Below are 26,492 nucleotides of genomic sequence, written 5' to 3' on the forward strand. Positions count from 1 at the left end.
GAATTAAAGCGTGGCTGCTTTAAAAAAAAAAAAAAAGGCTTCCAACGGAGGTAAAGGTCATTCCCTCTGTCCTGCAGAACAGCCATGGCCAGTTGTACAGGTTGTGTCATGCCCAGGACACCTGCCAAGGGCGTGACGAAAGCCGTCCCCACCCAGAGGGGGCGCCTGCTGCTAATCTGCACAAACACCTGGGTGGGTACCAGCCCCCCCTCCCCCGGCCTCCCCGTCTCCTGCTGCCCCGGTGCAGAAGTACCTGCTGTTCCAACCCAGGGTTGGGGCCCTTCCTAGTTCCTGGCAGTGCTCAGGCCTGGACCCAGAGCAAAGGTTGCCTGCCCCACCCTGGCTCCTCCTGAGGAATGTGGGGTGACTGGGGCCGCAGGGAAGGCTGCCCCTCCACAGGACGAGAGGAAGTGCTGGGGGGCAGCGCCGTGGCCTTCCTCCTGTAGTCCCCACCCCCTCACCCTGCACACAGCAGGCTCAGAGGTCACTTGGACAGATGCCTCAAATACCTTGGGATCTAGGGATCGAGTGACAGAAGCAGGGCCCCCGGCCTCTCACACACCCCACAGCACCAGGCTGGGACTTGGGAGAAGTGCCTTGCTCAAAGGGCGGCCCCTGTCCTCTCCCCCGGCTCCCCCCGCCTCCCCTGTAGAGCTGCAGACCCACTTCCGGGAGGCGAGGCTTCGCCTGCAACCTCACTGCTGGGTCTCTGAGCCTGAAATGAACAAGGACCCACGTTTCCAAGAACAAGGCCAGGAGGCCCTGATCTAAGCCCTGGAATCCTCACGCCCACCCACCCCACCCCCGACAGGGGAGCACAGGCTTGGAGAGGGAGGCGCAGGAGAGAAGTCAAAGGGGAGAGGAGAAGCCCCCTGGTGGCGCTAGGGGGCCCGTGTGGGTAGCCACAGAGCAGAGCACAGCAGGGCTCAGTCAGCAGCTCTTTATTCGTCCTCGCGGTCACTGGGAGGAGGCCATGATGCTGGACACACCTGCCGAGAAGAAAGGGGGCGCTCAGGTCCAGTGCGGACGCCCGGAGGTCAAGCTCCAGCTGGGCAGATCACGAGTCCCCGCCGGGCCCCGTCGCTGTCAGAGATGCTGACGCAGCAGCTAAGCACAACACGCACTGGGCAGCCAAGCGGTCCACAAGCCTGCACGGCCGCCACGAGCGGGGTGACCCCGGGCTGGCCACCCCACATCTCTGCAGGATGAAATGTGTGCTCATGGAGCCGGCGCTGTGGCGTGGCGGGTAAAGCTGCTGCCTGCAGTGCCAGTATCCCATGTGGGCACTGGTTTGGGCCCTGGCCGCTCTACTTCTGAACCAGCTCTCTGCTGTGGCCTGGGAAACAGGAGAAGACGGCCCAAGTCCTTGGGCCCCTGCACCCGCATGGGAGACCCAGAAGCTCCTGGCGTCAGGTTAGCATAGCTCCAGCTGTTGCGGCCAACTGGGGAGTCAATCAGCAGATGGAAGACCCCTCCCCTTCTCTCTCTGCCTGCCTCTGCTTCTGCCTTTCAAATAAAGTAATTTTTAAAAAAATCTTAAAATACATGCTCACAACGCCCAGTGCCAACCCAGCGTGGCTAGTTCCTGTCCTTTATAAATGTTTATTTTCATCTACTCCAGAGGCAGAGCGACAGAGAGTGAGCTCTTCCATCTGCAGGTTCATTGCCCAACAGGCGCCATCAGCCAAGAACCCCATCTGGGTCTCCCCCGCGGCTGGCAGGGACCCGATACTTGGGCCATCATCTCCGCTTTCAGGGGCGCATCAGCAAGAAGCTGGATCAGAAGTGGAGGTGGGACTCAAACCCAGGCACTCCAGTATGGATGTGGGTGCCCTGGGCGACAGCGTCACCTCCTGCACCCCAACAGCCGCCCCGGGGACGTGGACCAGGAGCACTGGCACCAACTGATTCACCATGTGCTGCTGGACAGGCGTTCTGGGAACCCCAGTGCCCGCTCAGCCTTGGGCCGGGCTCCTGCCAAGCTTTCTGGCGGGCGCCGCCTGGTTCCAATCCCTGTCTTTATTTTTACTTATTATTTTTAGATTTATTTGTTTGAAAAGGCAGAGTTACAGAGAGGCAGAGGCAGAAGCAGAGAGAGGTCTTCCATCCGCTGGTTCACGCCCCAGATGGCCACAATGGCTGGAGCTGTGCTGATCCAAAGCCAGGAGCCAGGAGCCAAGAGCTTCTTCCTGGTCTCCCATGTGGGTGCAGGGGCCCAAGGACTTGGGCCATCTTCTACTGCTTTCCCAGGCCATAGCAGAGAGCTGGATGGGAAGTGGAGCAGCTGGGACTCGAACTGGCGTCCACATGGGATGGGATGCCGGCACTACAGGTGCCAGCCACCCCCCTGCCCCTGTTCCTATCTTTAAACACCACAATCACTCAAGAGCGTAGGGCACAGACTGGGAGACGGTGTGCAAGCACAGCATCTGTTTTGCTTTGTTGAGCCACCAGGCGGGCTGTGTGAGGTCAATGTGTGTGCATGACACAATGCATGATACTCAGCTGTGTGACTGGCTTGTCGCTGTTACATATGGGTTCGCTCATTTCACACTCGTATTTTTGCCAGGCAGGCATTTTGTGATGTCTGCGAGGGGCTTCAGAAAGCCCAGAGGTGAGGGCAGGTGCTTCATACATTGTCGTGCAGGGCCTGGGCTCCAGCCCCTGCTGCCTTCCCAGTTCCCAGTTGCCTTCCTGCCACCATGCATCCTGGGAGGCAACGAACTCTTGGACCCTGCCACCTGTGTTCTCCGCTTCTGGCTTCAGTCTGGCCCAGCCCCAGATGTTGGGGGCATTTGGGGAATGACCAACAGATAGAAGAGCTCTGTCTGCTTTTCAAATGAAAGTTCAGGGAGAATGCGTATCATGAAAACACTGCATGCATTTCAAACCTTTAGTTCAGCATAATAATTCCCCCTTCGATTCCATTCCCCAGACCGCCTGGCGCAGCCTCCTATCGCTCCGTAACTGGCAGTGGCAGCACCTGCTTCACGCGGTTGCTGCGGGGACCACGTGACTTAGCAAACAGAAGAGCTACACCTGCCTGTTTTTCTCTCTGCCACTCTGCCTTTCAAATAAATACGTAAAATAAAAGAAAAAAGAAAGGTGAAACAGAGCTAAAAAATAAGAAAAAGAAAAAGCTCCACAGTGTGTCCTGACCACGCTGCTGTCGTAGGAACAGACACGCGGAGAAGTCAGCCAGGAAGCAGGGAAGCAGAGTCCCAGCCAGCGATCCTGGCTGCAGAGCCTGCACAGGAGGCCCTGGGGCCCCAGGGCAGGGAAGGGACAAAGGAGCGAGGCCCTGGCCCAGCCCACCAGGCTCCATCCAGCACGCCCCGCCCTCCCTCCCGGGGGAGTGGCCTCGGGCTACAGCAGCCCGGGAGCCCAGCAGGTGCAGATTCCCAGGCCTGGGGTCCCACTCACTGTCAAAGTCGATCTTTTCCACGATGTTCTTGGGCTTGATGCTCTCCTCCTGGCTGCAGATGAAGATCTGGCCCGACTCGTCAGCGCTCCAGCCGTACTTACTCATCCACATCTTCAGCTGGCTGTCTGTGGGGCACACGGGCAGCACAGGGACGTCAGCCAGCACGCTAACGGGACCTCCTGCCCGGACAGCAACAGCCCTGCCGCCGGCCCACCTTGCGTGGCTATCCCCCAGGCGGCAGCCAGGGGGCGCCCTTCCCATTGCTACCCTTTCGTCCTCATTGATTTTGTGTTTCTCTTTTCTCTCCCAGTGCAAATCCTGGTCACCAACAAGTGTTTACTAACCTGATTTCCCCTATGAGCTACCTGAAATGACTGTGAGATTACATTACATATCATTATTACCACCCATTATTCTTTCCACCCTGAGAAAATATGGCAGCTGGATGTCAGGCAGGAGAGTGTGCGGCCACTTGAAACATTTTTGTCTGGGGGCAGGCACTGAGGCGTAGCAGGCAAAGCCGCCACTTGCGATGCCCGAATCTCATGCAGGCACCAGTTCGAGTCTGGCTGCTCCACTTTCAAGTCAGCCCCCTGCTACTGCACCCGGGAGAGCAGCAGCAGATGGCCCCAAGTCCTTGGGCCCCTGCCACCCACGTGGCAGACCTGGAAAAATTCCTGGATCTGGTCTGGCCCAACACTGGCCGTTGTGGCCACGTGGGACGTGAACCAGTGGATGGAAGTCTCTGTTTCTCCCTCTCTGCTATCTCCTTCAAAATATCTTAAAATATTTTAAAAGTGCACAAAATAAAGACACAAACCACTGGAGCAAAAGGCAAAAACGGGGCAGGCGTCTGGTCAGTGGTGAAGACTCGGCTCGGATGCACCCATCCCACGCCAGACCGCCCGGCCCGAGATCCAGCTGCTCACGGACTCTGTTCTCTGCGGCTGTGCAGTGTGGGAGGCAGGTGACGGCTCGGGTACCGGGTCCCGCCACCACTGTGGAGACCCAGACTGAGTCCCCAGCTACCAGTTTCGGCCTGTCCCAGCCCCGGACCCAGCTGTTGTGGGTTTTTACTCTGCGCCTCCCCACCCTCGGCCCCCTCTTCCAACGGTGAACACGAGGGACAGGACCCCGCTGGAGGACCCCGCTGGTCGGCTCTGCTGCAGGCGGCCCTTGCTCCTGAGGCTGCCCCCTCCAGGAGCGGTGTGGCTCACAGCACGACTCGGGCCCAGCTCTGATCTGGGGGATCCGGGACAGCCAATCTGTGCCATCCTGTTCCGCTCACTGCTGTGTGCCTGACGTCCACAGGGCCGCCAGCCAGTCCATGAATGACTGGCACAGGCTCTCCCCACGGGAGAACGCCTCATCAGTCCTTGTTTCCTTCAGAAACGAGCAGCCGGAGGCTCAGGGTCCCCAACCGACGCCAACCTCCCACCCAGGCACAAGGGAGCCAGGGGCCTTACCTGTCAGGTCCCCAAGCATCTCGGCCAGCAGCCAGCGGTCAATGTGCTGGTAAGTGATGCCCACGACATGGCAGATAACTGTGGACAGACAAAGCTGCTGAGGGGCCGCCCCGGGCCCCGCCGCCAGTCCCCACCGCCAGTCCCCACCCCGTGCCTCGTGGACCCCAGGCTCCAAGGACTCACACTTGCGGACGGAGTCTTCGAAGCCGGTGATGCCTTCCAGGAGGTCCATGTTCTCATCCAGGGCTTGCTGCAAGGGCAATGGCCGGCTCACACAACAAACAGTGGCATTAACGGTCCCAAGAGCGGGGGCTGGGGCCAGGCGATGCCTGGGTGCGGCGTGGGGGCACCACGGGTTAAGCCGCCACTTGGGACACCTGCATCCGTCCGGGAACGCAGGTTCACGTCCCAGCTGCTCGGCTTCTGATTGAGCTTCCTGCTAATGCACCCTGGGAGGCAGCAAATGGTGACCCAAGCGCCTGGGCTCCTGCCACTCACGTGGGAGACCCAGATGGAGGCCCAGGCCTGGCTACCGTGGGCGTCTGGGGAGCGAATCAGTGGATGCACGCGCTCTCTCACTATTGCTTAAGTAGGTGAAAATAAAATAGGAAAAAAAAGAACTGGTGCAGGGCATGACCCGGCATGAGGGCTGAGGTCAGGCAGAGAAGAGACCAAGAAATTAGGGAACCGAGAGGCCGGGGCGTGGGAGGCTCACCTCTGTGGCGCCCCGCACATCTAAGAATTAGGACAGGCAGTAGAGCAGGCACGAGGAACACTAACATTCTCCCCGAAACAAGACACGGTCACTGGAGGGCTGACCCCACAGGAGCGTCTGGCCGGGGGGGGGGGGAGAGGGGGGGACTGGGAATGGCTGAGGAACAGCAGGGGGAGGCCACAGGCACAGAGGGCCGGGCTGGGGGTGAGGACAAGCGTGCCCGGGGCCCCCGTGAGTTCCTGCAGGCAGAGCACTGCCCGTCCGGCCCAGCAGGCAGCCAGTGTGGCTCACGACCCCCTGCCGGCACTGTCCTCCCAGGACTCGGGACTCAGGGCACCTTACCCAGAAGGCCTGGAAATGACAGGTCTCCAGCAGGTCTCCGAGGTACAGAATCTGCCGGATCGGCCGCTCTTCTTGCTGGGAGCGAGCGTTAAGGGAAAAAGCTCTGGGAGCCTGGAGCGCCAGGGGGATGAGCTTTCTGACTGCCAAGGGCCACGCCGGTACTGGTGACATCACCCCCACACCGCCCAAACCATCAACTTACAAAGTGGCCAGCCGCAGGTGCAGTGAAGTTCAAGTGCCACCTGTGGCTGCCTTGGCAGGGTCAGAACAAATGGTTCTCGGGCCTTACACAGCCCACTGCGGGCCTGTGGACCCAGGTCCATACCCCTGCCCTAGAGGCCGGGCTGGGACTTGCTTACCCCTCCCCACCCACCTTCCTCTAATCCCCTTCCCTCCATAGGCTTAGCTCAGTAAACAAGGGGGAAATGACGCCGTCTTATCTCCCCTGGGGCCACAGGCGGGGTGAACGGGCACCCCCGCAGGCAGGTGACCAGGAAACGCGACCTGCACAGAGCAGACAGAACACACGCCGACACTGCCGAGACGCTGTCGCTGGGGTGAAGGGAACATGGGGACGCGTCCCAGCGTCGTGGGAGAATGGAATACAGAGAGAACGCCAGCGCAAGGGACTCGGAACCCCATGCAGCTCCTAATCCGCATCACCAGCTCCCCGAAAGCCCCTCGCCTGTCTACCGTGCAGAGGTCGTGGAAAAGGCCCCAGGAATCACAGCCGTGCTGTGGTGGAAGGGATGGGGGGCAGGGCAGGCGGGAGAGTCTTAGTTTCCACTGTTTTCTCTTTTGCATCTTAAACTGTGACCCACGCTCCCGCTCCTACAAAGCAAGGACAAACTCCCGGAGACGGACACAGGCGGCAGAGCAGGCTCCGTGAGCCACCGGCCCTTCCTCGGCTCGGCCCCGACAGCACAGGCAGCCATGTTGCCGGCCAGCACGAGGGCCCGCCCACCTTGTGAGGCGCCGGCGGGGAGCGGCCAGGCCATAGCTGGAGGCACTGGGCCCTCCTGCCCTGTCCTGGTCCCTTACCCAGGGCTCCCTCTGCTGGCACCACTGGGGCTCCTTTCCGAAGCACGGGGCCACTCCCAGCGCCCTGCGGCTAACGCTTCCCAGGGCTCCCCAGTGTCCTCGAGACCTGGCCACGTTCCACTTGGAAATCCCTGGCATTCCCGTGCCCGACTCGCTGTGCTGTCCGAGACAGCTGCGGCCTCTTGGGTTCCCTGCGCCTGGATCGCCCTGCCCTGGCCCTCCAAGAGGGCAGGGCCCAGGCCCACAGCAGACACACGGGAGGATACGTGAGCCTGGTCGATCATGCACTTGCACAGCGTGAAGTCTGTGTGGGGCAGGTTGGTGAGGGCCTTCAGCAGGATCTGGGCTGTGACCGTGGTCTGAAAGAAGGCTGGGTTGAACTGGTACCTGGGCAGGGAGACAAGACACATGGAACGGGGCCACCTCCACCGGCACGTGGCCCACTGCTGTGCTCTGCAGCCTGGGAGCTGGCCAGGCCGGGGCTCCGGTCCCCACAACGACACTTTCTGGCTACATCACCTTAACCTCCCAATTCCCTGCTTTCTGCTCTGTAGACGGGGATGGTTTGACCTCAAAACCACCCAGAAGGGCAGATAGTGCCAAGAGACTCGCCAACAGGTGAGTCTAGGAGCCGTCTGGGGAGTGGCTCAGGCTCTGGAGCAGCCTGCCTAGGTTTAAAACTCCCTGCGGAGCAACCGTGGATGGCTTGTTTTCAAGTCTCAGCAAAGAACAGGGGCCGACGTGGTGACATAGCGGGTAAAGCCACCACCTGCAACACCGTCATCCCATATGGGTGCTGGTTCAAGACCTGGCTGCTCCACCCAGCTCTCTGCGAATGCGCCTGGGTAAGCAGAAGATGGCCCAAGTGCTTGGGCCTCTGCACCCACATGGGGGACCCAGAAGAAGCTCCTGGCTATGGCCTGACCCAGCCCAGCCCTGGCTGTTGCAGCCATTTGGGGGAACCAGCGGACAGAAGATCTCTCTCCCTTTCTGTCTCTCCTCCTCTGTCACTTTGCCTTTCCACAAAGAGAGGGAGGGAAAGGGAGGGGGAGAGAGAGGGGGAGGGGGAGGGGGAGGGAGAACGACACCCGCATCTCCCTCACAGGAGGGATGGGATGCGGTGACCAGCTGAGTCACATGATGCTGGCAGCACAGTGGCCAGCGCGTGGGTAACAGCCGATACTGGTGCTCGCCAGTAACAACCTGCTCTCCCGCGCAGACGCAAAGCCCCACTGTACAAATACCACCACCAGGGCTACGTAACCTGCCAACACCACACAGCTGATCGTGGGTCAGAGAGCACGCGAGAGGGAAGAAACCCGAGGTCCACCCACAGCGAATTAAGACAGAGTCACACAGTGACCAGTGCTCACCAAGGACAGCCACAAAATAAAAATAAATACACAGCCTGGGGGAGGGCTCACCCTCCCCACGGCCGAGTGCCTGGGTTTGGTGCCCGTCTCCAGCTCCTGACCCTGGGAAGCAGCAGTGACAGCTCAAGTGACCGGGTCCCCGCCTTCCGCCGGGAAGACCTACACTGGGTTGCTGGCTTTAGCACAGCCCCAGGTGCCAGGGGGATCTGGGAGTGAACCAGTGGGAAGCAGCCCCATCTCTCGGCCCCTTAAATAGGTCAGAACAAAACCAAACCTGAACAACGCACAGTGTACTGATCTCACAGACCCAGGGCTGAAGCAGGATGCACACGTCTGTGAACAAGTTCAAGGCCAGGCCACGACCTCAGGACATAGATGCCATGCACATGGGGGCTCGCTTAAGCTGTATCTCCTTATCAGTTTCATGTACTACCCTACTCACACATTTGTATTTTCTAAAAAAATGTATTTGAAAGGCAGAGTTCCAGAGAGGGAGAGACACACACACAGAGGCCTTTCATTTGCTAGTTCTCTCCCTACATAGCCGCAATAGCCAGGAGCCTGGAACTCCATCCGGGTCTCCCACACGGATGCAAGGGCCCACGCACCTGGGCCATCTTCCACGGCTTCCCCAGGCGCATTAGCAAGGAGCTGGATCAGAAGTGGAGCAGCCAGGACTCAAACCAGCACCCATATGGGACACTGACGTCACAGATGGAGACTTAACCTGCTATGTCACAACACTGGCCCCTGTAATTAATTTTTTAAAATTCCTCCCTCCTCCCGCCCCTACTTCCCTGGTCTCCCTGGTGTCATACAGCCAGAGAACCCACAGGCTACACCCAGCTACCCACTTCTCACCCACCCACCCCACCCCCGTGCAGGGAACAGCAGGCTGCTAGCTGCTGACGTGGGGGTGGGGACCGGGCCAGACACTCACAGTTTCAGGACAGCCAGGTTGGCTTCCAGGTCATAGGCGTTCTCCTTGGCCTGCGTCTCCACGTAGCGCTCCAGCGTGGCCAGGTTCTCGGGATTGTACCTAGCAGAGACTCGAGATGAGCAGAGACGGAGGCATCCCTTGGTGGGGCTGGGGGCCACCCTAACCTGCTTCTCCCTCCCTCCTTGCCACTGCCCAGGTAAAGGATCGGCCCTATAACCTCTCATAAAATCGGGGTCCCCAAGCCCACCAGAGTCCCGGGTCTTGCCTGGGATGCCTCCCCAAGTTCGCAGCCAGCCAGTGCCGCGGTACACACGTGGCTTCCTCCCCGCCTCACTACCCAGCTCCCCCCGGCACAGCTCTGCCCGCTCCAGCCCACTCCTACGTGTGGCTGGGTTGCTCTCCCCTTCGGAATGGGAACTCAGTCCAGGGAAACCGCCTGCGGGAGTCTCGGTCCCATCTGGCTCCTAGCATTGCCTACTGTCAGTCTCAAGGCAATTAAAGAGGCGGCCGAGTGGGGGGCTCGGCTCGCCCCCGGCTGCCCTGCGCTGTTTTCCAAAAACGCCACTCCCTCCGGGAATGCCCTCCCCACGAGCCACCCTTTGCTCCTCCATTCCGCGTGGCCAGAGCGCTCCGCCTGACCGGGCTCAGACCTGTCGATACCCTTGAGCAACTTGCCCACGTTCGCTCTCATCTGCTCAAACATCGCCATGGCTCCCGCCGCCTTCCGCAAGCAGCCCGCACCAGGTCTCCCAAGGCCGGAAGAGGAAAGACGTAGCGGAAACGGAAACGACGTACGCGGCTCGGCACCGCCGGGCGCGCCGAGGCGGAAGGCGCAAGCGGCGGCGGCCACGCTTTCCGGCTGACACGTGATCCGCCCCCGCCCCGCAGGCGTAATTGGCGCCTGCGCGTTTGCTCCGCCCGAGCTGGACCGACCGCGAGAGAAAAAGCTCAGTGTGACCCAGGGCGCAGCCGCCGTCGTGGGAGCGAGGAGGCGGGGCTGAGCTTTTCCCGGGCCTCGCAGGTCCCGCTTCGGGCCCGGGGACGCGCGCGCGCGCGCACGAAGGCGCCAGGAAGAGGCCGAGCCCTGCCGGCGTGCGTGCACGTCGTATTGCGCGCGGCCGTGAACCCAATGAACTGTGCGGGAAGGCACGGAGCCGCCTTTTTTTTTTTTTGGGCCGCGGCCGAGTCCCGACCATCCTGGGCTCCTGAGACAGGATCCCGAGCTTCTCCGTTTCAAGTTTTGAACTGTGGTCCCCACCCTCCGTCCCAGCTCCAGCCACAGGGGAATAGGGGTCCACGAAGCCGTGCGCTCTGCTGGGCAGAGGCTGGGGTAAAAGGTTCCTAGCCTCCGCCCCCTGGCTGAAGGCTTAGACCCCCCTGTGTGCCGCATTGAGTTATTTGTGTCAAGACTGTACACTACACACGCGGGTACACATGCATGGCCACATACGTGGAGTGTGCGCTCTGGGTAACTCCACGTGTACACAGATACCCAGGCATGCACATGGTTAGGCCTCTGCAAAACTCTGGGCACACGGATGTGTCCTAGGGAACAGGTGTGCAGGCTGCACGGCCGTCCCTGCGCAGACCTGCCACTTCCGAGTGTAAGCACCCATGGCTAGTAGCCCCAGACACCCTCCAGCAGCCCAGGACTGGAGGAGGGGGGGAGAGGGGGTGCTAGGGCGCTCCCCTCCCCAGGTTACAATTAAGGCTATTTGCATCTCATTTACATCCAGCCCCCGGCCTTGGGGGCGTAGGGGGGTCCCCTGGGTCCCGAGGCAAGCTGCTCCTCACTGGCTTTCGGAGCCCAGGGGACAGGGGTGGAGCCGTTTGCCCAGGCCTGCAGCTGGGACAGGAAGCGAGAGTGGGGAAGGGGGAGGCCACAGCCCACAGAGAGGAGGCGAGGCGGTGCAGGGCTTGTGGGGAAGGGAGGGAGGGAGGGAGGGAGGGAGGTGCCAGAGCTGGAGCCCTGAGGCCCCGCTGGCCCCTGGGCACAGGCCCAGCTCCAGCCCCCAGGGATGGACCTCGCGGACCCCGACATCTTCAACAGGGACCCCCGGGACCACTACGACCTGCTTCAGCGGCTGGGTGGCGGCACCTACGGGGAAGTGTTCAAGGTGAGCAGGCCTCTCGGTCTCTCCGTCACCCTGAAGCCCAGGACCTTCGGGCTGAGGCCCAAGCAAGGAAGGGGGTGCAGGAGGGCCCCAGTGCTTAGCCTTGGCTCAGGGATGCTGGGGTGGGGGGTGGGCTCGGGCGGATGGAAACCCTCCAGCTGCAAACTTGCCCTTTCCAAGGCTCGAGACAAGGTGTCGGGGGACCTGGTGGCGCTGAAGATGGTGAAAATGGAGCCTGGTGAGCGCAGGACCCGGGACCCCTGCCCTCCCCTCCCCTCCCCTGCCGCACCTGCGGGCCCCGCTGGGCCGGCCTCCTCTGCCTTCCCGGCAGCTTTCTTTTCTCTCCGCCCCTGCTCGCAGACGACGACGTCTCTACCCTGCAGAAGGAAATCCTCATATTGAAGACCTGCCGGCACGCCAACATCGTGGCCTACCATGGGAGCTACCTCTGGTGACGGCCTCCCCCTACCCCGACCTGGGGTCCTCCCTCCCAAAGGGGCACCCGCTGACCTCCTCTCCGATTCTGGAGCCCCATCTTCAACTGGGGCACCTCGAGCTCACCCCCGAGTCCCAAACCCCGCTTTTCTGCCCAGAGCCCCCTTTTCTGCACGGTGGTCCCCAAATCAATGCCTTCCCAGGAGCCAGGCCTGAACTCAGCTCTGCTGGAGACTCGGCCCTCCCCTGGCTTCCCGCTCTGCTCCTTTAACGGGACCCCTGCAGTTCCCTGCCCCTCGGATGAACGCTCCAGACAACCTCAGCCCCCCCCCCCCCCCAGCCCCCTGCTCGCACGCGCCTCCTGCTCACTTCCACGGTCTGAGGGCTCTCACACAGCAGAGGGTGCAATGGGTCTGAAGGCCAAAGACCTGGGTTTGCGCCGAGTCGCCCCTGAACACAGTTTCCTTTCTGAGCCTCAACTTCCCCCTCTGTAAAATGGGAATGGGGTGGGCAGAGGGAAAGGGAGGGATGCCACCGGATGCTGATGGTCTTGCGCCCAGGGCCCTGCTGCAGATGGTAACGCGTTGCCGCTGCTACTGGCCTGATTGCTACTCTCCAACCGCTGCAGGCTGCAGAAGCTCTGGATCTGCATGGAGTTCTGTGGGGCTGGCTCTCTCCAGGACATCTACCAAGGTCAGAGGGGGGTGGGGGATCCAGGCCCCTCCCCGCTCCCCCCATCCCTCTGCGTGTCCTTGGGAACTGGTTTTCTGGTCTGGATTTTAAACAAGGAGCCCCTTCTCTGGCCCCGGGTGATGCTGAGGGTGTCATGATGACCCAGCATGCCCCGGGCCTGGCCAGCCTCAGTCTCTCTGCAGGCGGTGATTCCCCCCACCCTCCCCCGCCCCGCCCCACCCCTGTCCCCATCTTGGTCTCTGCAATTTCTGGCTTATTCCTGGGTCTCAGCGCGCCTGCGTTCTCTGGCCCCTGGGAGATGCCCCACCGTCCTCGGATGAGGGGCTGAATTTCCAGTTCTGGCTCTTGGCCTGCCCTTGCTCCGACCACCTCCCCTGTGCGCCCGTCTGTCCCTGTCTTGATCCCCTCTTCACCCCTCCTGTCTCTCTCTTGCTGACTTGCCACATCTTGGTCTCTGTCTCAGTTTGGATCTGTCCCTGTTCCGTTCTCTCTCTCTCTCTGCCTCTCCTCATTTGGCAAAAATCACATCACTCTGCCATCCACAGCCCACCCACGAGAAGCCCACACCTCTCATCACGTGAGGCCCCGGGTCTCAGCCCACACGTGATGACCAAGCTCGCCTCCTGCGACCTTCCTCCCCCCACGTCACTGCTTGTCAACCCCCTCCCGCTGCCGCCCCCGGCCCCTGCCCTCCCATCCTCACGGCTGTGACCTTAGAATAGCCACTGCTGACCAGCTGCGCCCGGGGTCAGAACCCTGCCCACACGCACTTCCTGTTGTCTGTTCTGGCTCTTTCTTCTCGCTATTGGCGCCTCCCGTGGGCTCCGTTTTGCTCACCTTCTGGTCCGCTGCCTGCCTCCCCGCCCCAGACTGTGCTCTCCCCGAAGCCAGGGACGGTTTGCCTCCGCCTCCCGGCTCTGCCCTGGTGCCTGGCACCCAGCAGACACAGCACCTGCCTGCGGAGCTGAGCGACTGCCCCCCTCCAGCCTGGCTCCTCGCTGAGCACCCTTCCATCTCCCCCTCCCCGATGGCACCCTCTCAGCTGGTGTGGGCGGGGGCCGGGGGACCCCCTGGGGCTCTGGTTGCCCAGCTCCCCCCAACACCCGGCCTGGCCCGCGTGCCCCTTGCAGTGATGGGCTCCCTGTCTGAGCTGCAGATCGGCTACGTCTGTCGGGAAGTGCTGCAGGTGAGGAGAGCCTGGGCCCTGGTGGGGCTGGGGCTGGGGGTACAGGGCAGGCGGGGCCCTACTGCAGCCCCACCCACCCAGGGGGCACTCACGCACCCCCTGCCACCCTCTCCCCAGGGACTGGCCTACCTGCACTCACAGAAGAAGATCCACCGAGACATCAAGGTGGGCTGGGCGCTTGGGTACCCGACGGGAGTGACCTCGTGGTGGGGCCAGGGGGCAGGGCAGCGCTGGGCTACACAGCAGGGGCTCCAGCAGCTTCTGGGCCCCTCTCTCGTCCCCAGGGAGCCAACATTCTCATCAATGATGCTGGGGAGGTCAGACTGGGTGAGTGTGGCTGGTGGGGGGGTGGGCAGGGTAATGGCAGGGGGCACCAGGGGACCCCAGCTCACCAAATCTCCCCCTTTGCCTCCAGCTGACTTTGGAATCTCGGCCCAGATTGGGGCGACGCTGGCTAGACGCCTCTCTTTCATCGGGACGCCCTACTGGTGAGTGACACCTGGCAGGCAGCTCTGGGCACGGTGCGGAGTGGACAGTGGCTTTCCCACGGGTCCCTGGGAATGTCCCGCCTGGCTCTGTTCCCCAGCCTTTGCCCGCCTCCGTGGAAGAGCCACCCGTGTTCAGTCACCCATTGTCTGGGTCCCTCTGTGCCCTCTCTGTCCGTCTCTCAGCCTGGTGCTGCTCCCGGCTCACCGCTGTGTCCCTGACCCTGTGTCTGTCTCCATGTCCGTGTCTCTGTCCGTCTGGCTCCCTGCCCTTCCTTCCTCTCCCCCACCCCACCCCCGTGCCACCCCGGGCTGGCTGAGGCTCTCTGCCCCCAGGATGGCTCCCGAAGTGGCGGCTGTGGCCCTGAAGGGGGGCTACAATGAGCTGTGTGACATCTGGTCCCTGGGCATCACGGCCATCGAGCTGGCTGAGCTCCAGCCGCCGCTGTTCGACGTGCACCCGCTCAGGTAGGCAGGGGTGGGCACCCCCCCCCCAGAGCCCAGAGACCCTGCCCAGCCCTGAGGGCCCCCCAAGAATGCCCCTAGTGGAGAAAGCCTGTCTTTAGCCTTCTACCCCTGAGACCCCCAACTCGGGGACCCCCCGTGAGCCTCTGGGGTCGGGGGCGGAGTGCCTCCTGCGCTGCTTCTAGGAGCTGAGCCCCATCGCCTCCCGTCCCTGGCTGACTTCAGTGCTCTCCGAGCCCCTGAAGCCATGGGGCCTGGCCCCCTGGAGGGCTCAGCCCCGCTTCCTCCCCTCCTCCTCTAGGGTCCTCTTCCTCATGACCAAGAGCGGCTACCAGCCTCCGCGGCTGAAGGAGAAAGGCAAATGGTAGGAGGGGGGCGGGGGGCAGGGGTGAGGGGTGGGGAGTGGGGGTGGGGTGGGGGCCGGCCCGGCGGCGCCCTGACCAGACAGTCGCCGTCCCCTCGCCCTGAAGGTCAGCTGCCTTCCACAACTTCGTCAAAGTCACCCTCACTAAGAGCCCCAAGAAGCGACCCAGCGCGGCCAAGATGCTCAGTGTAAGTCTCTCGCCCTCCCTGGCTCTGCCATCCGGGGTCTTTCCCAGGGCTTCCCGTGCCGGCCCGAACGCGGGGATCTCCGTCTGCAGCCCCTGGCCCCTGGTGTTGCCCAGGACGCCCCTCTAGGGCCCCCACATCACTCCCCGAGCTGCTGGGACTCTCAGGCCCCCAACACCCGTGAATGCGCCAAGGCGCCTGCAAGGGCCCCAGCCCCGGGTCTCTGAGCTCCCCGTCGGCTCAGGCCTCTTCCTCCCGCAGCATCAGCTGGTGTCCCAGCCCGGGCTGAGCAGAGCCCTCATCCTGGATCTGCTCGACAAGCTGAGGAACCCCGGGAAGGGGCCCCTGGCGGGCGAGAGTGAGGACGACGAGCCCGAGGTGAGCCTCCTGCCTCCGCCTGGGCCGTCCCTGCAGCAGGCAGGAGGGAGGGCAGCCGGGGCACCAGGCTGGGCGCACAGACGGGTAGCGGGGGTGGGGGAGGTGGGGGACAGGGCGCAAGGCTGTGAGCCCTGACGCAGCCGCCCCGCCCCTGCCCGCCCAGCCGCCCCCGGCCATCCCACGGAGGATCCGATCCACGCACCGGTCCAGCTCTCTGGGGATCCCAGATGCAGACTGCTGTCGTGAGTAGACTCCTTGAGGCTGCGGACCGCACACCCTGTGATAGACCCGAGACCCCCACCCTCCCGCCGTCAGGTCCCATGAGAGACTCCAGAGGCCTCATCACCAGCTGACCTACAAAATGACCGGAGGGGCCCCCGCCCTGCCACCCACAGACCACATGAGGCCGCCCAACACCACCCTGGTCCCAAAAGGGCCCGCAGACGTCTCCTCTGGCGCAGGTGTCTGTGTCGCAGTTGAGACACTGCTTGCGAGGCCTGCCTCCTATTCCCGAGTGCGTGGGTTCAAGACCCGGCCCCGCTTCCCATTCCAGCCCCTTGCTAGTGCACACCCTTAGAGGCAGTGCTGACGGCCCAAGGACTTAGGTCCCTGCTACCCACTCGGGAGACCCGGAATGGTCTCCTGGCTCCTGAGGCCTGGTCCAGCCCCAGCTCTGGGCATCTGGGCAGAGAACCAGTAGATGGAAGACTTCTCTGTCTCTCTGCTTTTCAAATAAACAAAATCAAACAAAAAAAAGAGGTTGCACTTAAAACAGAAAAGAAATCTGTATCAGAACCTGTGCCACCTACATGGACCCTGACAACACTCTGTAAGCACCTTGACCCCCAAATGAGACCCCTGGAAACCGAGACCCCATCCCACGGGACATTGACTCCAACACCCAAATCCATCTCACGACCCCTGCCTCCAGCTCACCGTGGCCCCCCACCTCGCAGCCTCTGCCCCCGACTCACAGTGGTCCCCCACCTCACAGGCAGCCCCCCACTTGCAGCCCCTGCCCCCGGCTCACTGTGCTCCCCCACAGGCAGCCCCTGCCTCTGGCTTACTGTGCCCCCCCACAGGCAGCCCCTGCTCCCAGCTCACCATGGCCCCCCCATCTCACGGCCCTGCCCCCGGCTCACTGTGCCCCCCCCCCCACAGGGCGGCACATGGAGTTCAGGAGGCTCCGCGGCGTGGAGAGCAGACCCCCAGCCCACACGGTGAGACGCCCTCCCTCTCCCCGGGGCCTCCCGCGCCCCAGGCCTGGCTGACCCTCGCCTGTCTCCTAGGCTCGCCTGCAGCCCCCTGCAGACTCCAAGGGTGGCAGTCCCAGGTGAGGGGGTCCCCGGGTGGGGTGGGGGCTGGGACGCGTGCCAGCCACTGAGGCTCACGCCTGGCACTCTCCAGGAGGGACCAGTCCGAGTCCGACGATGACTATGACGACGTGGACATGTAAGAGAGGCCGGGCCTGGCTCCTGGCCCGCACTGCAGCCCCCGCCTCCCTAGACGCCCCTCTGCCTCCCTCAGTGCCACCACCCTTACCTTCTCCCCTCTGCAGCCCGGCTCCCTAACCCCACCTCACCCTCCGACTCTTGACCCTCGCCCAGGCCCCAAGCCAGCGTCCTCCACTTTCTTTTCCCTTCTTACCTGGCCTGCGATTTCAGTGGGCACTGACCCCACCATAGATCTTTCCAGAATATCCTCTGGCCCGGCCACAGGCCTCTCCCCGCCTCTCCCTCAGCCCCAGACCTCGGCGGCAGCCCAGTCTCAAAGGCCTACCGAAGGTTTCTCTGACCTCTGACCCCTGACCCTCCACCCTCCTTATTCAACCTCAGTCCCTGGAAATTTCCTGAAGGCCAGACCCTGAGCCCCAGCCCCGAACCTCAACCCCAGTCACAGCTCAGGCCCAGGCATCCCCAGCCCGCAGACCCAAGGGCGGCTCGTTTACTGCATACATCATCCACGTGCTGGGCATCTGAGGAGCACCGGGTCCCGAGTGTGGACTTGACCCAAGGCAGTGGCTAGGATCTGTGCTCCTGGACACCTTGTCAGCCGTCCACAGCCCGGAGTCGCTGTCACCGCTGTTAGCGCGGCCCTGGTCTTTGCAGCCTCAGCTCCAGCCAGGCCGAGTCGCCCCTCGCCCCGTCCCAGGCCTCCCGCCCCGCCCCCTTACCCCACCTTTGTGTTTCAGCCCCGCCCCTGCAGAGGACACACCTCCTCCACTGCCCCCCAAGGTAAGGTGCTGGGGCGGCGAGGCCAGCTCCTTGGACCTCAGCTCCTGCGTCCCAGGGCCGTTGGGGGTGCACAGCTGGGGGTCTGGGCGATGAGCTGCTGGTGGGTCTGCCAGCCGCCTCCCTGGGCACCCTAGGGTGGGCTTCTAGATCTTTAGCCTCAGGAACACTGGTCCTTGGTGGGTCCCAGGAGCCCCCTGCTGCACCCAGCATCAACTCTTTAGTATCCGGAGCGTGCTGACGCTGGGGGGAGGGGAGGGGCAGTGGAAGGGTGGGCAGAGACAGTCGGGGGCCCTCGCTCGCTCTGGGCTTGGGGGCAGGTGGGCGGCGGGCACTGGGCTCGCCACGGGCAGCCTCTCCTTACGAGCGTCTGACGCACCTCCCATGCTCCTCTCCGTCTCCGAAGCCCAAGTTCCGTTCTCCATCTGACGAGGGTTCTGGTGGGGCTGGGGATGAGGGGCAGCTGAGCCCGGGGGTGCTAGTCCGGTGTGCCAGCGGGCCTCCCCCACGCACCCCCCGTCCTGGGCCCCCTCCAGCCTCTCGCAGCCCCCACCTCACCGCCTATTCAGGTAAGGGGGTGGGCTGGGGTGGATGGGGTCAGGAGAGGGGGCCTTGGAGGCTGATTGTCCCCCTACCGCCCTCAGAACCCTCGCTGTGGAACCCAGCCCTCCGGGAGCCTGCCCAGCCCCCAGTGCTACCCCCCAAGAAGGAGAAGATGAGGAGAAAGGTGAGGCCAGCCACGCTGAGGACACAGCTGGGGTGGGGTTGGAAGGACTCACGGCGGGTGTGCCAGACACGGATCTCACGGCTCTGCCTGGTGACGGCGGCGGCTACCCCGGGAGGGTGTCCCCATTTCACAGAGGGGGAGGAGGCCCAGAAAGGGGTAAGTCACAGCTGCCCCTGTATCGGGGGGTGGTCCAGGGCAGCCTGCGGACACCAAGACCCAAGGATGCCCAGGGCCCGCATATAAGAGGACACAGAACCCATGCCTGCTTCCCTGTGCTTTACTGGTTTCTTTTTTTTTTAAAGATTTATTTATTTGCTGCAATTTCTTTTTGGGAATATGTTTTTAAAAACTTTTACTTACCTGAGAGGAGATACTCCCACCTACTGGTTCACTCCCCAGATGCCCGCAACGCCAGGGCTGGGCTGGGACCAAAGCTGGGAGCCAGGAGCTCCATCCAGGTCTCCCATGTGAGTGGCGGGGCCCGAGCCCTTGAGCCGCCACTGCCGCCTCCCAGGGTGCACATTAGCACGAAGCTGGAGTCAGGGCCAGGGCCAGGGCCAGGCGTGAGCCCAGGCGCGCCAGTGCGGGACACAGTCGCTCAGGCCACACCTTCGCCCCTGGGCCCGAAGCCCGCCCCCCGGGGGAGCCAGCTGAATCCCTTCGAGAAGGTGGAGGCGGGATTTGAACCCTGGTCCTCCTGTCTTTACCACTGCCTCTTCCTGTCCCCTGCCCCCTCTTGCTGGCCCCGCTGCCCGGCCTGCCCAGGAATGTGCGCTGCTGGTGAAGCTGTTCAATGGCTGCCCCCTCCGCATCCACAGCACGGCCTCCTGGACACACCCGTCCACCAAGGGTGAGCGCCGGCCGGGTGGGGGTGGGGCCGCATCCACGGCACAGCCTCCTGGACACACCCGTCCACCAAGGGTGAGCGCCGGCCGGGTGGGGGTGGGGAGGAGCCTTATGGAGCTGGAACAGGACAGCGCCTGTGGTTCCTGCTGGGGCCTGGGGACCCAAGGTGGGTGGATGGAGGGGAAGTCAGAGCACAAGGGGAGGTTCAGCCGGAGCCCAGCGGTGGAGGCTGGGAGCAGTGTCCTGGGGTCAGGAATTCGAGGGGTCAGAGTGTAGCGGGAAAGGCAGAGTCTGGAGGTGAGCGGTGTGGAGGGGACAAGGCCAGTGAGGGGTCACAGGGGACAGAAAAGCCGTGTTTGCGGAGGCCTGACTTTGGGGTCAGTGCTGAGACGGGGTTAGCTCGAGAGACAGGGACAGAAACCAGAGGGCACTGGGGCGGCGGGTCTTGAGTTGTGGGTCCCAGTGAGGAGCTGAGGACAGTCAGGATGTGCCAGTCGGAGCCAGAAGAGCGCCCCCAGGCGGCAGGGCGGGGAGTCACAGAAGGATGGGGACCGACAGTAGCCTGAGGGGCTGGTCAGGGCTTGGGTTCAGGCTGAGCGTGTTGGCTGGGGTGAGAGGGCACGGGTCAGGCCGGGCTGGGGTGGGGAAGGTCCTAACGTCCTGGCTGTCTCCCTGCAGACCAGCACCTGCTCCTGGGGGCTGAGGAGGGCATTTTCATCCTGAACCGGAGTGAGCAGGAGGCCACGCTGGAGATGGTGAGGGGCCGGCCCGGGGTGGGGCAGGGGCGCCGGAGGCGGGGCCCTCACAGGAGCCCTCTCCCCTTTCTCCGTAGCTCTTTCCTAGCCGGACCACCTGGGTGTACTCCATCAACAACGTGCTCATGTCTCTCTCAGGTCTGGCTGAGGGGCGGGGGGGTGGGGGCAGAAGTTGAGGGTCGAAGGTCAGGGGCTTGGGAGGTGGATGGGCACAGATGCCGAGACCCAGGTTGCCGTTCCCGGAGCCCGAGGTTCAAGTCCCGGCCACTTTTTCACTGTGGGACTTAGGCCAAGGGATTTCTCCCCCGCCCCCAGCCTCAGTTTCCCCATCTGTAAAGGGAGAGCAGAATAGTCCCCACCTCTCAAGTCCATTTTGAGGTTGTTTCTACAATAAATTAGTCTTAAATAGCTTTGATGGCAATCAGAACTAATTCCACACAGATTTTAAAAATCTGTCATTGTCTTATAAATATTTTGTACAAGAGAATTTCTCTTATTTTCATTATTTGAAAGGGGGGAGAGGGAGAGAGAGAGAGAGAGAGAGAGAGAGAGATCTTCCATGTATTGGTTCACTCCCCGAATGCCCACAACAGCTGGGACTGGATCAGGCCAAAGCCAGGAGCCCGGAACTCCATCCAGGTCTCCCACGGGTAGCAGGGACCCCAGCACTGGAGCCGTCACTGCTGCCTCCCAGGCGCACGTTAGCAGGGAGCTGGGACTGGAAGCAGAGCCGGGACTGCTGCCCAAGCACGCCGAGCGGGTTGCTGCAGTGGGCGTCTTACCCACTGCCTCAAACACCCACGACGTGCGTAAAATGCCCTCTGAATTTAGGAGAAACAAGCAAAGAGTATTCATGCGCTTGCTGATAACACACTTGTGGCGACAAACATTAGAGAATTTCTAGATGTAATTCTTAGACTTTGTAACATGAGTGTCTTCAAAAAGTTCCTAGAGGGGCCGGCGCCGTGGCGCGGTAGGTTATTCCTCCTCCTGCAGCGCCTGCATCCTGTGTGAGTGCTGGTTCGAGTCCCGGTTGCCCCTCTTCCAGGCCAGCTCTCTGCTGTGGCCCGGGAGTGCAGTGGAGGATGGCCCAAGTGCTTGGGCCCTGCACCCCATGGGAGACCAGGAAAAGCACCTGGCTCCTGGCTTCGGATTGGTGCAGCTCTGGCCATTGTGGCCAACTGGGGGGAGTGAACCAACGGAAGGAAGGCCTTTCTGTCTTCCTCTGTCTGTAACTCTACCTCTCAAGTAAATAAATAAAATCTTAAAAAAACTAAAAGTTCCTGGGGGAAAGTGCACCTTACGAAAAAGCCTGTGCAGGGCTTTCAGCTTCTGCACTAACACGAGCTTGTCTGTCACCTGCGTTTTCGCACACGCTGTTGGAAGTACTCGTGTCTGGGTGACGTCATCGGAGTGGCTAAGCGTCCAGCGTGTCTCTTAGGTGGCCACGGGCTCCGCAGGGATCGGGAACGTGCTGGTTTTGCTCACGGCCGTGGACCATGGCCAAGTACAGTGCCTGTACAACCTGTTGATAAAAACGAATGAATGAGAAGTCTGGGGCCCAGGGAGGGGACAGGGGACAGGAGGTGGCATCTGGGGTCCTATAACGTCCTGCTTCCCCCTACGCACACACACGCTGCAGGAAAGACCCCCCACCTGTATTCTCATAGCATCCTGGGCCTGCTGGAGCGGAAAGAGAGCAGAACCGGAAGCCCCATCGCTCACATCAGCCCCCACCGGCTACTGGCAAGGTAACAGCTCCCCGTGGCGACACGGCCAGGCGCCTGGGTCTCCCCCACCCCTCGCGCTGTCCGCCACCCTTCACGTGCACCTCTGTTTCAGGAAGAACATGGTCTCCACCAAGATCCAGGACACCAAAGGCTGCCGCGCATGCTGTGTGGGTGAGAGCGAGCCCATGGGTGCGCAGCAGGGGGCGGCGGGGACCGGGGTGGCCCTGGGTCTCCCTCTTGGACAGGGTGTGCGGTCGCTTCGGGGGAGAGGGGCGCGGCGGGGGGACTGGCCCTGACGCGGCCGTCGTTGGCCACGCCCGCAGCGGAGGGTGCGAGCTCCGGGGGCCCTTTCCTGTGCGGGGCATTGGAGGCGTCCGTGGTCCTGTTCCAGTGGTACCAGCCCATGAACAAGTTCCTGCTCGTCCGGGTAAGGGGCGGGATGGGGTGGCCGGGGATTGCACTGCACCTGCGGGCCTCCGCCGAGGCCCCCACCCACTGCGACCTGCGCCGGCCCCTTCAGCCCCACCCCTCGCACCTGGGCCTATTCGTACCCCAGGCCCCGCCCCGCTCCCTGGGTCTCCAAGGAGACCCCGTGCCGGGCTGCCCCGTCCGAAGTCTCTAAATAAATTTTGCAGACTTGGGGGCCCGTCCCTTGGAGTCGTACCTTCCTGTCGCCAGGGCGACACCCCCCCCGCCCCCCCGAAAGCAACACCCATTCTGAGGCCACAACTTCTAAGGAGGCAGCACCTAAGCCCACTCGGGCCCGCTCCCAGGCCCCGCCCTCCTGGGCGCCGCCCCGCCCAGGCCCCGCCCCCAGCCTCCTCTGAGCCCGCCTCTCCCCGTGCGGCCCGCAGCAGGTGCTCTTCCCGCTGCCGACGCCTCTGCCGGTGTTCGCGCTGCTGACGGCGCCGGGCTCCGAGCTGCCGGCCGTGTGCATCGGCGTGAGCCCCGGGCGGCCGGCCAAGTCCGTGCTCTTCCACACCGTGCGCTTCGGCGCGCTCTCCTGCTGGCTGGGCGAGATGAGCACCGGTGAGCGCGGCCGTCGCGCCGAGGGCGGACCCGGGTGGGGCTGGGGTGGGGCTGGGCGGTGCTTAGAGGTGGGTCTCAGCTCGCTGGCGAGGTCGAAAGCAGCGCGGAACCGGGGTTTAGCTGACTTGCTTGGAACCCAAGAGGGTGTCCCGCAGAGGGGCTGCTGTGGGGGTGGTGCGGGGAAAGAGGAGAGGGGCCGAGTGGGTCCTTAGCGCCCCCTGGTCTCAAACAGAGCACAAGGGGCCAGTGCAGGTGACCCAGGTAGAGGAAGACATGGTGATGGTGTTGATGGACGGTAAGAACCCCCCGCCCCATCCCTGCCTGGATTGCCCCCACACACACCCGGAAGCCCACTCCCAGACCTTGTGCCCCTTGGAAACCCCGAGCCTCTCCAGGCCTTGCCCTGCCCTCAGCTCTTGGCGCTGGGTTTGTTGCCTGGTGCCCTAGGGACCCTCGGAGCCCTGCTCCCAGTTCTGAAAACCCTCTCTACCTGCCCCTCTCCCCCCACTTCCAGGCTCTCTGAAGTTGGTGACCCCCGAGGGAGCCCCAGCCCGGGGCCTGCACACACCTGAGATCCCCATGACGGAAGTGGTGGAGGCTGTGGGTATGTGCGGGGAGGAGAGGGCCCAGGAGGGGAGGACCCCCAGGTGGTCCCCAAGGGCAACGGCACTGCTTTCTCCCCAGCTATGGTTGGGGGTCGGCTCCAGGCCTTCTGGAAGCATGGCGTGCAAGTGTGGGCTCCAGGCTCAGACCAGGTGAGTCTCTGCGCCCCTGCCCCAAAGGCGGTCTCGCGAGTCCGGGTGGGGGGTCCTGGAGCTCAGCCGGAGCCCCTCTCAGCCCCAGACCTCTTGAGTCCTAACCACGGCCCTGGCCACCGTGTGACCTGCGGGGGGCTTTGCTGCTCTCTGCGACTCTGTTCCCCAGCAGTAAAGTGCACTGTGGAGACAGGTGGCGGTCAAGGGCATGGACCTGACCGCCTGGATTGGAGTCCAGCTGTGTGACCTTCAGCAAATGACTTAACCTCGCTGAGCCTGGCTGTCCTCATCTAGGACACGGAGAGGAAATGGTGCTTGTCTGTGGACAAGGGGGCCCTTCCGCTCTGTTTTCTAGGTCGTGTTCACCTAGTGGGCGGTAGGATAGTAATCTGAGCAGAGTGAGGCTGAGTAACCTGCCCAAAGTCACACAGCAGGTGCATGGTGCTGGCAAGAACGATGATTCTGGGACCTGAGGCTGGACGACCGAGGCCCCTCCTTGCTTTCTTTACGGGAGAGGGGAAGGGTCTTCTGGGCACTGACATGCAATTTTCCCCCAGCTGCTGCAGGAGCTCAGAGACCCCACCCTCACCTTCCGTCTGCTCGGCTCTCCCAGGTAAGGTCAGGCAAGGGGCCCGAAGGAAGCCAGGGGCTCTTCACATGGACCAAGCTCCCCAGGGGTCCCCCCACCTGTGTGTTTAGCCTGGGGCTCTTCACGTGGAGCAAGCACCCCAGGGGTCCCCACACCTGTGTGTTTAGCCAGGGGCTCTTCACGTGGAGCAAGCTCCCCAGGGGTCCCCCCACCTGTGTGTTTAGCCTGGCTACTGTCACCTGGCCTCGGCTCCACCCCTGCCTCCCGTAGTCTGTTTCTCACCTGGCATCTGAGGGCGCGTTTTCATTTCATGTCAACGTTTTCAAATGTTTGCTTATTTCCACCTTCGGGAAAGGCGGAGTACAGAGAAAGACAGAGATCTCCTTCACCTCGTTCACTCCCTAAACGCCCGCACGAGCCAGGGCTGGGCCTCCCACCTGGGTGTCGGGCCCAGACGCAGCCCTCATCCGCTGCCTGCCGGCGCAGCAGCAGGAAGCTAGATGGGAAGCGGAGTAGCCAGACTCAAACAGCGCCTGATACGGGTGCGGGGCCCTGAGTGCGGCTTACGTGCGGCTCCCCAATGCCTGCCCCTCGTTTTATTTTAATGACCGGAGATCACTATTTTAACTTTTTCTTTTGACATAATTTTAGGTTCACAGAGAAGTTGCGAAACTACTACAGAGTCTCGTGTCCATTTCACTCACACTCCCTGGATGTTAACTTTTTCTTTTTCTTTCTCTTACACAAATGTCAAAAAAACAAAAAGTAATTTTTTTCTTACTCTTTGGGAATAAGTCGCAGGCAGGATTCCCATTTCTCTCTACATGCTTCAGCCTACGTTTCCTGAATCAAAGGCTGTAACCTTGCACACCAAAATGCAGCTGTCAGAACCGAGACAGTGTCTCTGTCCCCGGCTGCTAATTCAAACACCCACGCAAGGGCCACCAGCTGTTCCAGTGCTGCCCTTTATAGCCAGGAAAATTAATGATTCTTCCTGCTCCAGGATCCAACCCAGGACCAGGGGCTGACCTTAGGAGTCGTTTTCTTCCTTCTTCTTTTAAAATGTATTTGAAAGATAAAGTGACAGAGACATCTTCCATCTGCTGGGTCACTCTCCAAATGCCCACAGCAGCCCGGGCTGGGCCAGACTGAGGCCAGGAGCCAGGAGCTCCATTCTGGTCTCTCACAGGGGTGGCACAAACCCAAGGATTTGGACCATCGTCTGCTGCCTCCCAAGGCACCTTAGCAAGAAGCTGGATCAGAAACATGGAGTCACTGGGACTCAATCCAGGCTCCGGACTCAGGCGTCCCAAGGGCTGGCTTAGCCCACGGGGTCTCCACGCCTGCCTTAGGAGGGGCAGTTCTTAGACTTCTTTGTCGTCCACGCTCTTACCACTTTTGAAAAGCACAGTAAAGTTACTTTGTAGAAGGTCCCTCCGCTGAGTTTGAGGCTCCAAGTTATGCGCTTGGGCAGGAAACCACAGAAGTGAGGTTGTGTCCTTCTCAGCGCATGACAACAAGGGGCCCGTGAGGCCATCGGTCCCCGGCAGAGGTAACGACTTGGGTCGTGTGGTCAGGCGGATGAACCCGTCTTCTCACTGCAGCGTCGCTGTTTGTGAGACGCTCCTCTGGGGAGACTCACTGAGTCACTGCGCTCTTTCTTGAACGGCTTTCACCGCTGGCGTCAGCGTCCTCCGACTCTGGGTCAGGGCGGCTACCGAACGCTGATTTTTCCCTCATCTGTCTTTCCTTGAGTTTGTGCTCGCGGGTGTCGCAGCACGGGCAGAGCTGCCCCGGCCCTGTCCCCCCAGGCCTCCTTCAGGCTCCCCCGCCGCTCCGCCTGGCCCGGGCGTCCCTGCCTGGCCACGCCGGCCTCTCTGCAGGCCCGGAGCTCCCCAGAGGCTGGGCCACGCCTGCTCGGTCACTCCTGCAGCCCAGCATCGGGCCGCCACCCTCTCTTACTAACTGCGCTGTGAGTGAGTGAGTGAATGAATGACCTGACTTCCCCATTCCTCCCTCAGGCCGGTGGTGGTGGAGACGCGTCCGGCAGATGACCCGACGGCCCCCAGCAACCTCTACATCCAGGAATGAGTCTCCTGGGGGTGCCGGGAGCCAGTCCCTGTACCCCCCAGCAACACACACTAGTGCTCACGTCCTGTCCTTGTTTCCCAATAAATAGGACCTTAGCCTCTGATGTCTTGTTTTTATGGAGGGAGGCGGGATT

The 26,492-nt window shown here is 62.3% G+C and overlaps 2 protein-coding genes across 3 annotated transcripts; one reads left to right on the top strand and one right to left on the bottom strand.

Annotated features, from left to right (window-relative positions):
- Window positions 1–926: 926 nt before the first annotated feature.
- Window positions 927–10,798, bottom strand: EIF3K (eukaryotic translation initiation factor 3 subunit K). Its single transcript, XM_002711501.5, has 8 exons — window positions 9,952–10,798; window positions 9,302–9,400; window positions 7,255–7,375; window positions 5,948–6,022; window positions 5,074–5,140; window positions 4,891–4,968; window positions 3,424–3,549; window positions 927–989 (listed from the first exon to the last, which is right to left on the bottom strand). Exons 1-8 carry the CDS (start codon window positions 10,689–10,691, stop codon window positions 958–960), a joined length of 1,338 nt encoding a protein of 445 aa, XP_002711547.2. The 5' UTR covers window positions 10,692–10,798; the 3' UTR covers window positions 927–957.
- On the top strand, window positions 9,382–26,462 carry MAP4K1 (mitogen-activated protein kinase kinase kinase kinase 1). Of its 2 annotated transcripts, XM_051847122.2 has the most exons (32): window positions 9,382–9,497; window positions 11,352–11,418; window positions 11,596–11,653; window positions 11,776–11,866; window positions 12,479–12,543; window positions 13,674–13,729; window positions 13,847–13,894; window positions 14,014–14,056; window positions 14,145–14,217; window positions 14,551–14,682; window positions 14,981–15,043; window positions 15,150–15,231; window positions 15,490–15,606; window positions 15,770–15,848; window positions 16,768–16,826; window positions 16,896–16,939; window positions 17,014–17,058; window positions 17,798–17,840; window positions 18,244–18,406; window positions 18,482–18,564; window positions 19,330–19,414; window positions 20,089–20,165; window positions 20,243–20,303; window positions 21,808–21,916; window positions 22,008–22,066; window positions 22,219–22,322; window positions 22,750–22,924; window positions 23,157–23,219; window positions 23,439–23,528; window positions 23,609–23,679; window positions 24,237–24,292; window positions 26,290–26,462. In XM_051847122.2, exons 3-32 carry the CDS (start codon window positions 11,635–11,637, stop codon window positions 26,357–26,359), a joined length of 2,325 nt encoding a protein of 774 aa, XP_051703082.2. In that variant the 5' UTR covers window positions 9,382–9,497; window positions 11,352–11,418; window positions 11,596–11,634; the 3' UTR covers window positions 26,360–26,462. The 2 variants fall into 2 exon arrangements, with proteins under 2 accessions (XP_051703082.2, XP_051703081.2); XM_051847121.2 differs by lacking the exon at window positions 9,382–9,497 and having other exon boundaries at window positions 11,230–11,418.
- The last annotated feature ends 30 nt before the right edge of the window (window positions 26,463–26,492 follow it).

Source organism: Oryctolagus cuniculus, chromosome 18 (genome assembly GCF_964237555.1).
Source record: "Oryctolagus cuniculus chromosome 18, mOryCun1.1, whole genome shotgun sequence".
Taxonomy (NCBI): domain Eukaryota; kingdom Metazoa; phylum Chordata; class Mammalia; order Lagomorpha; family Leporidae; genus Oryctolagus; species Oryctolagus cuniculus.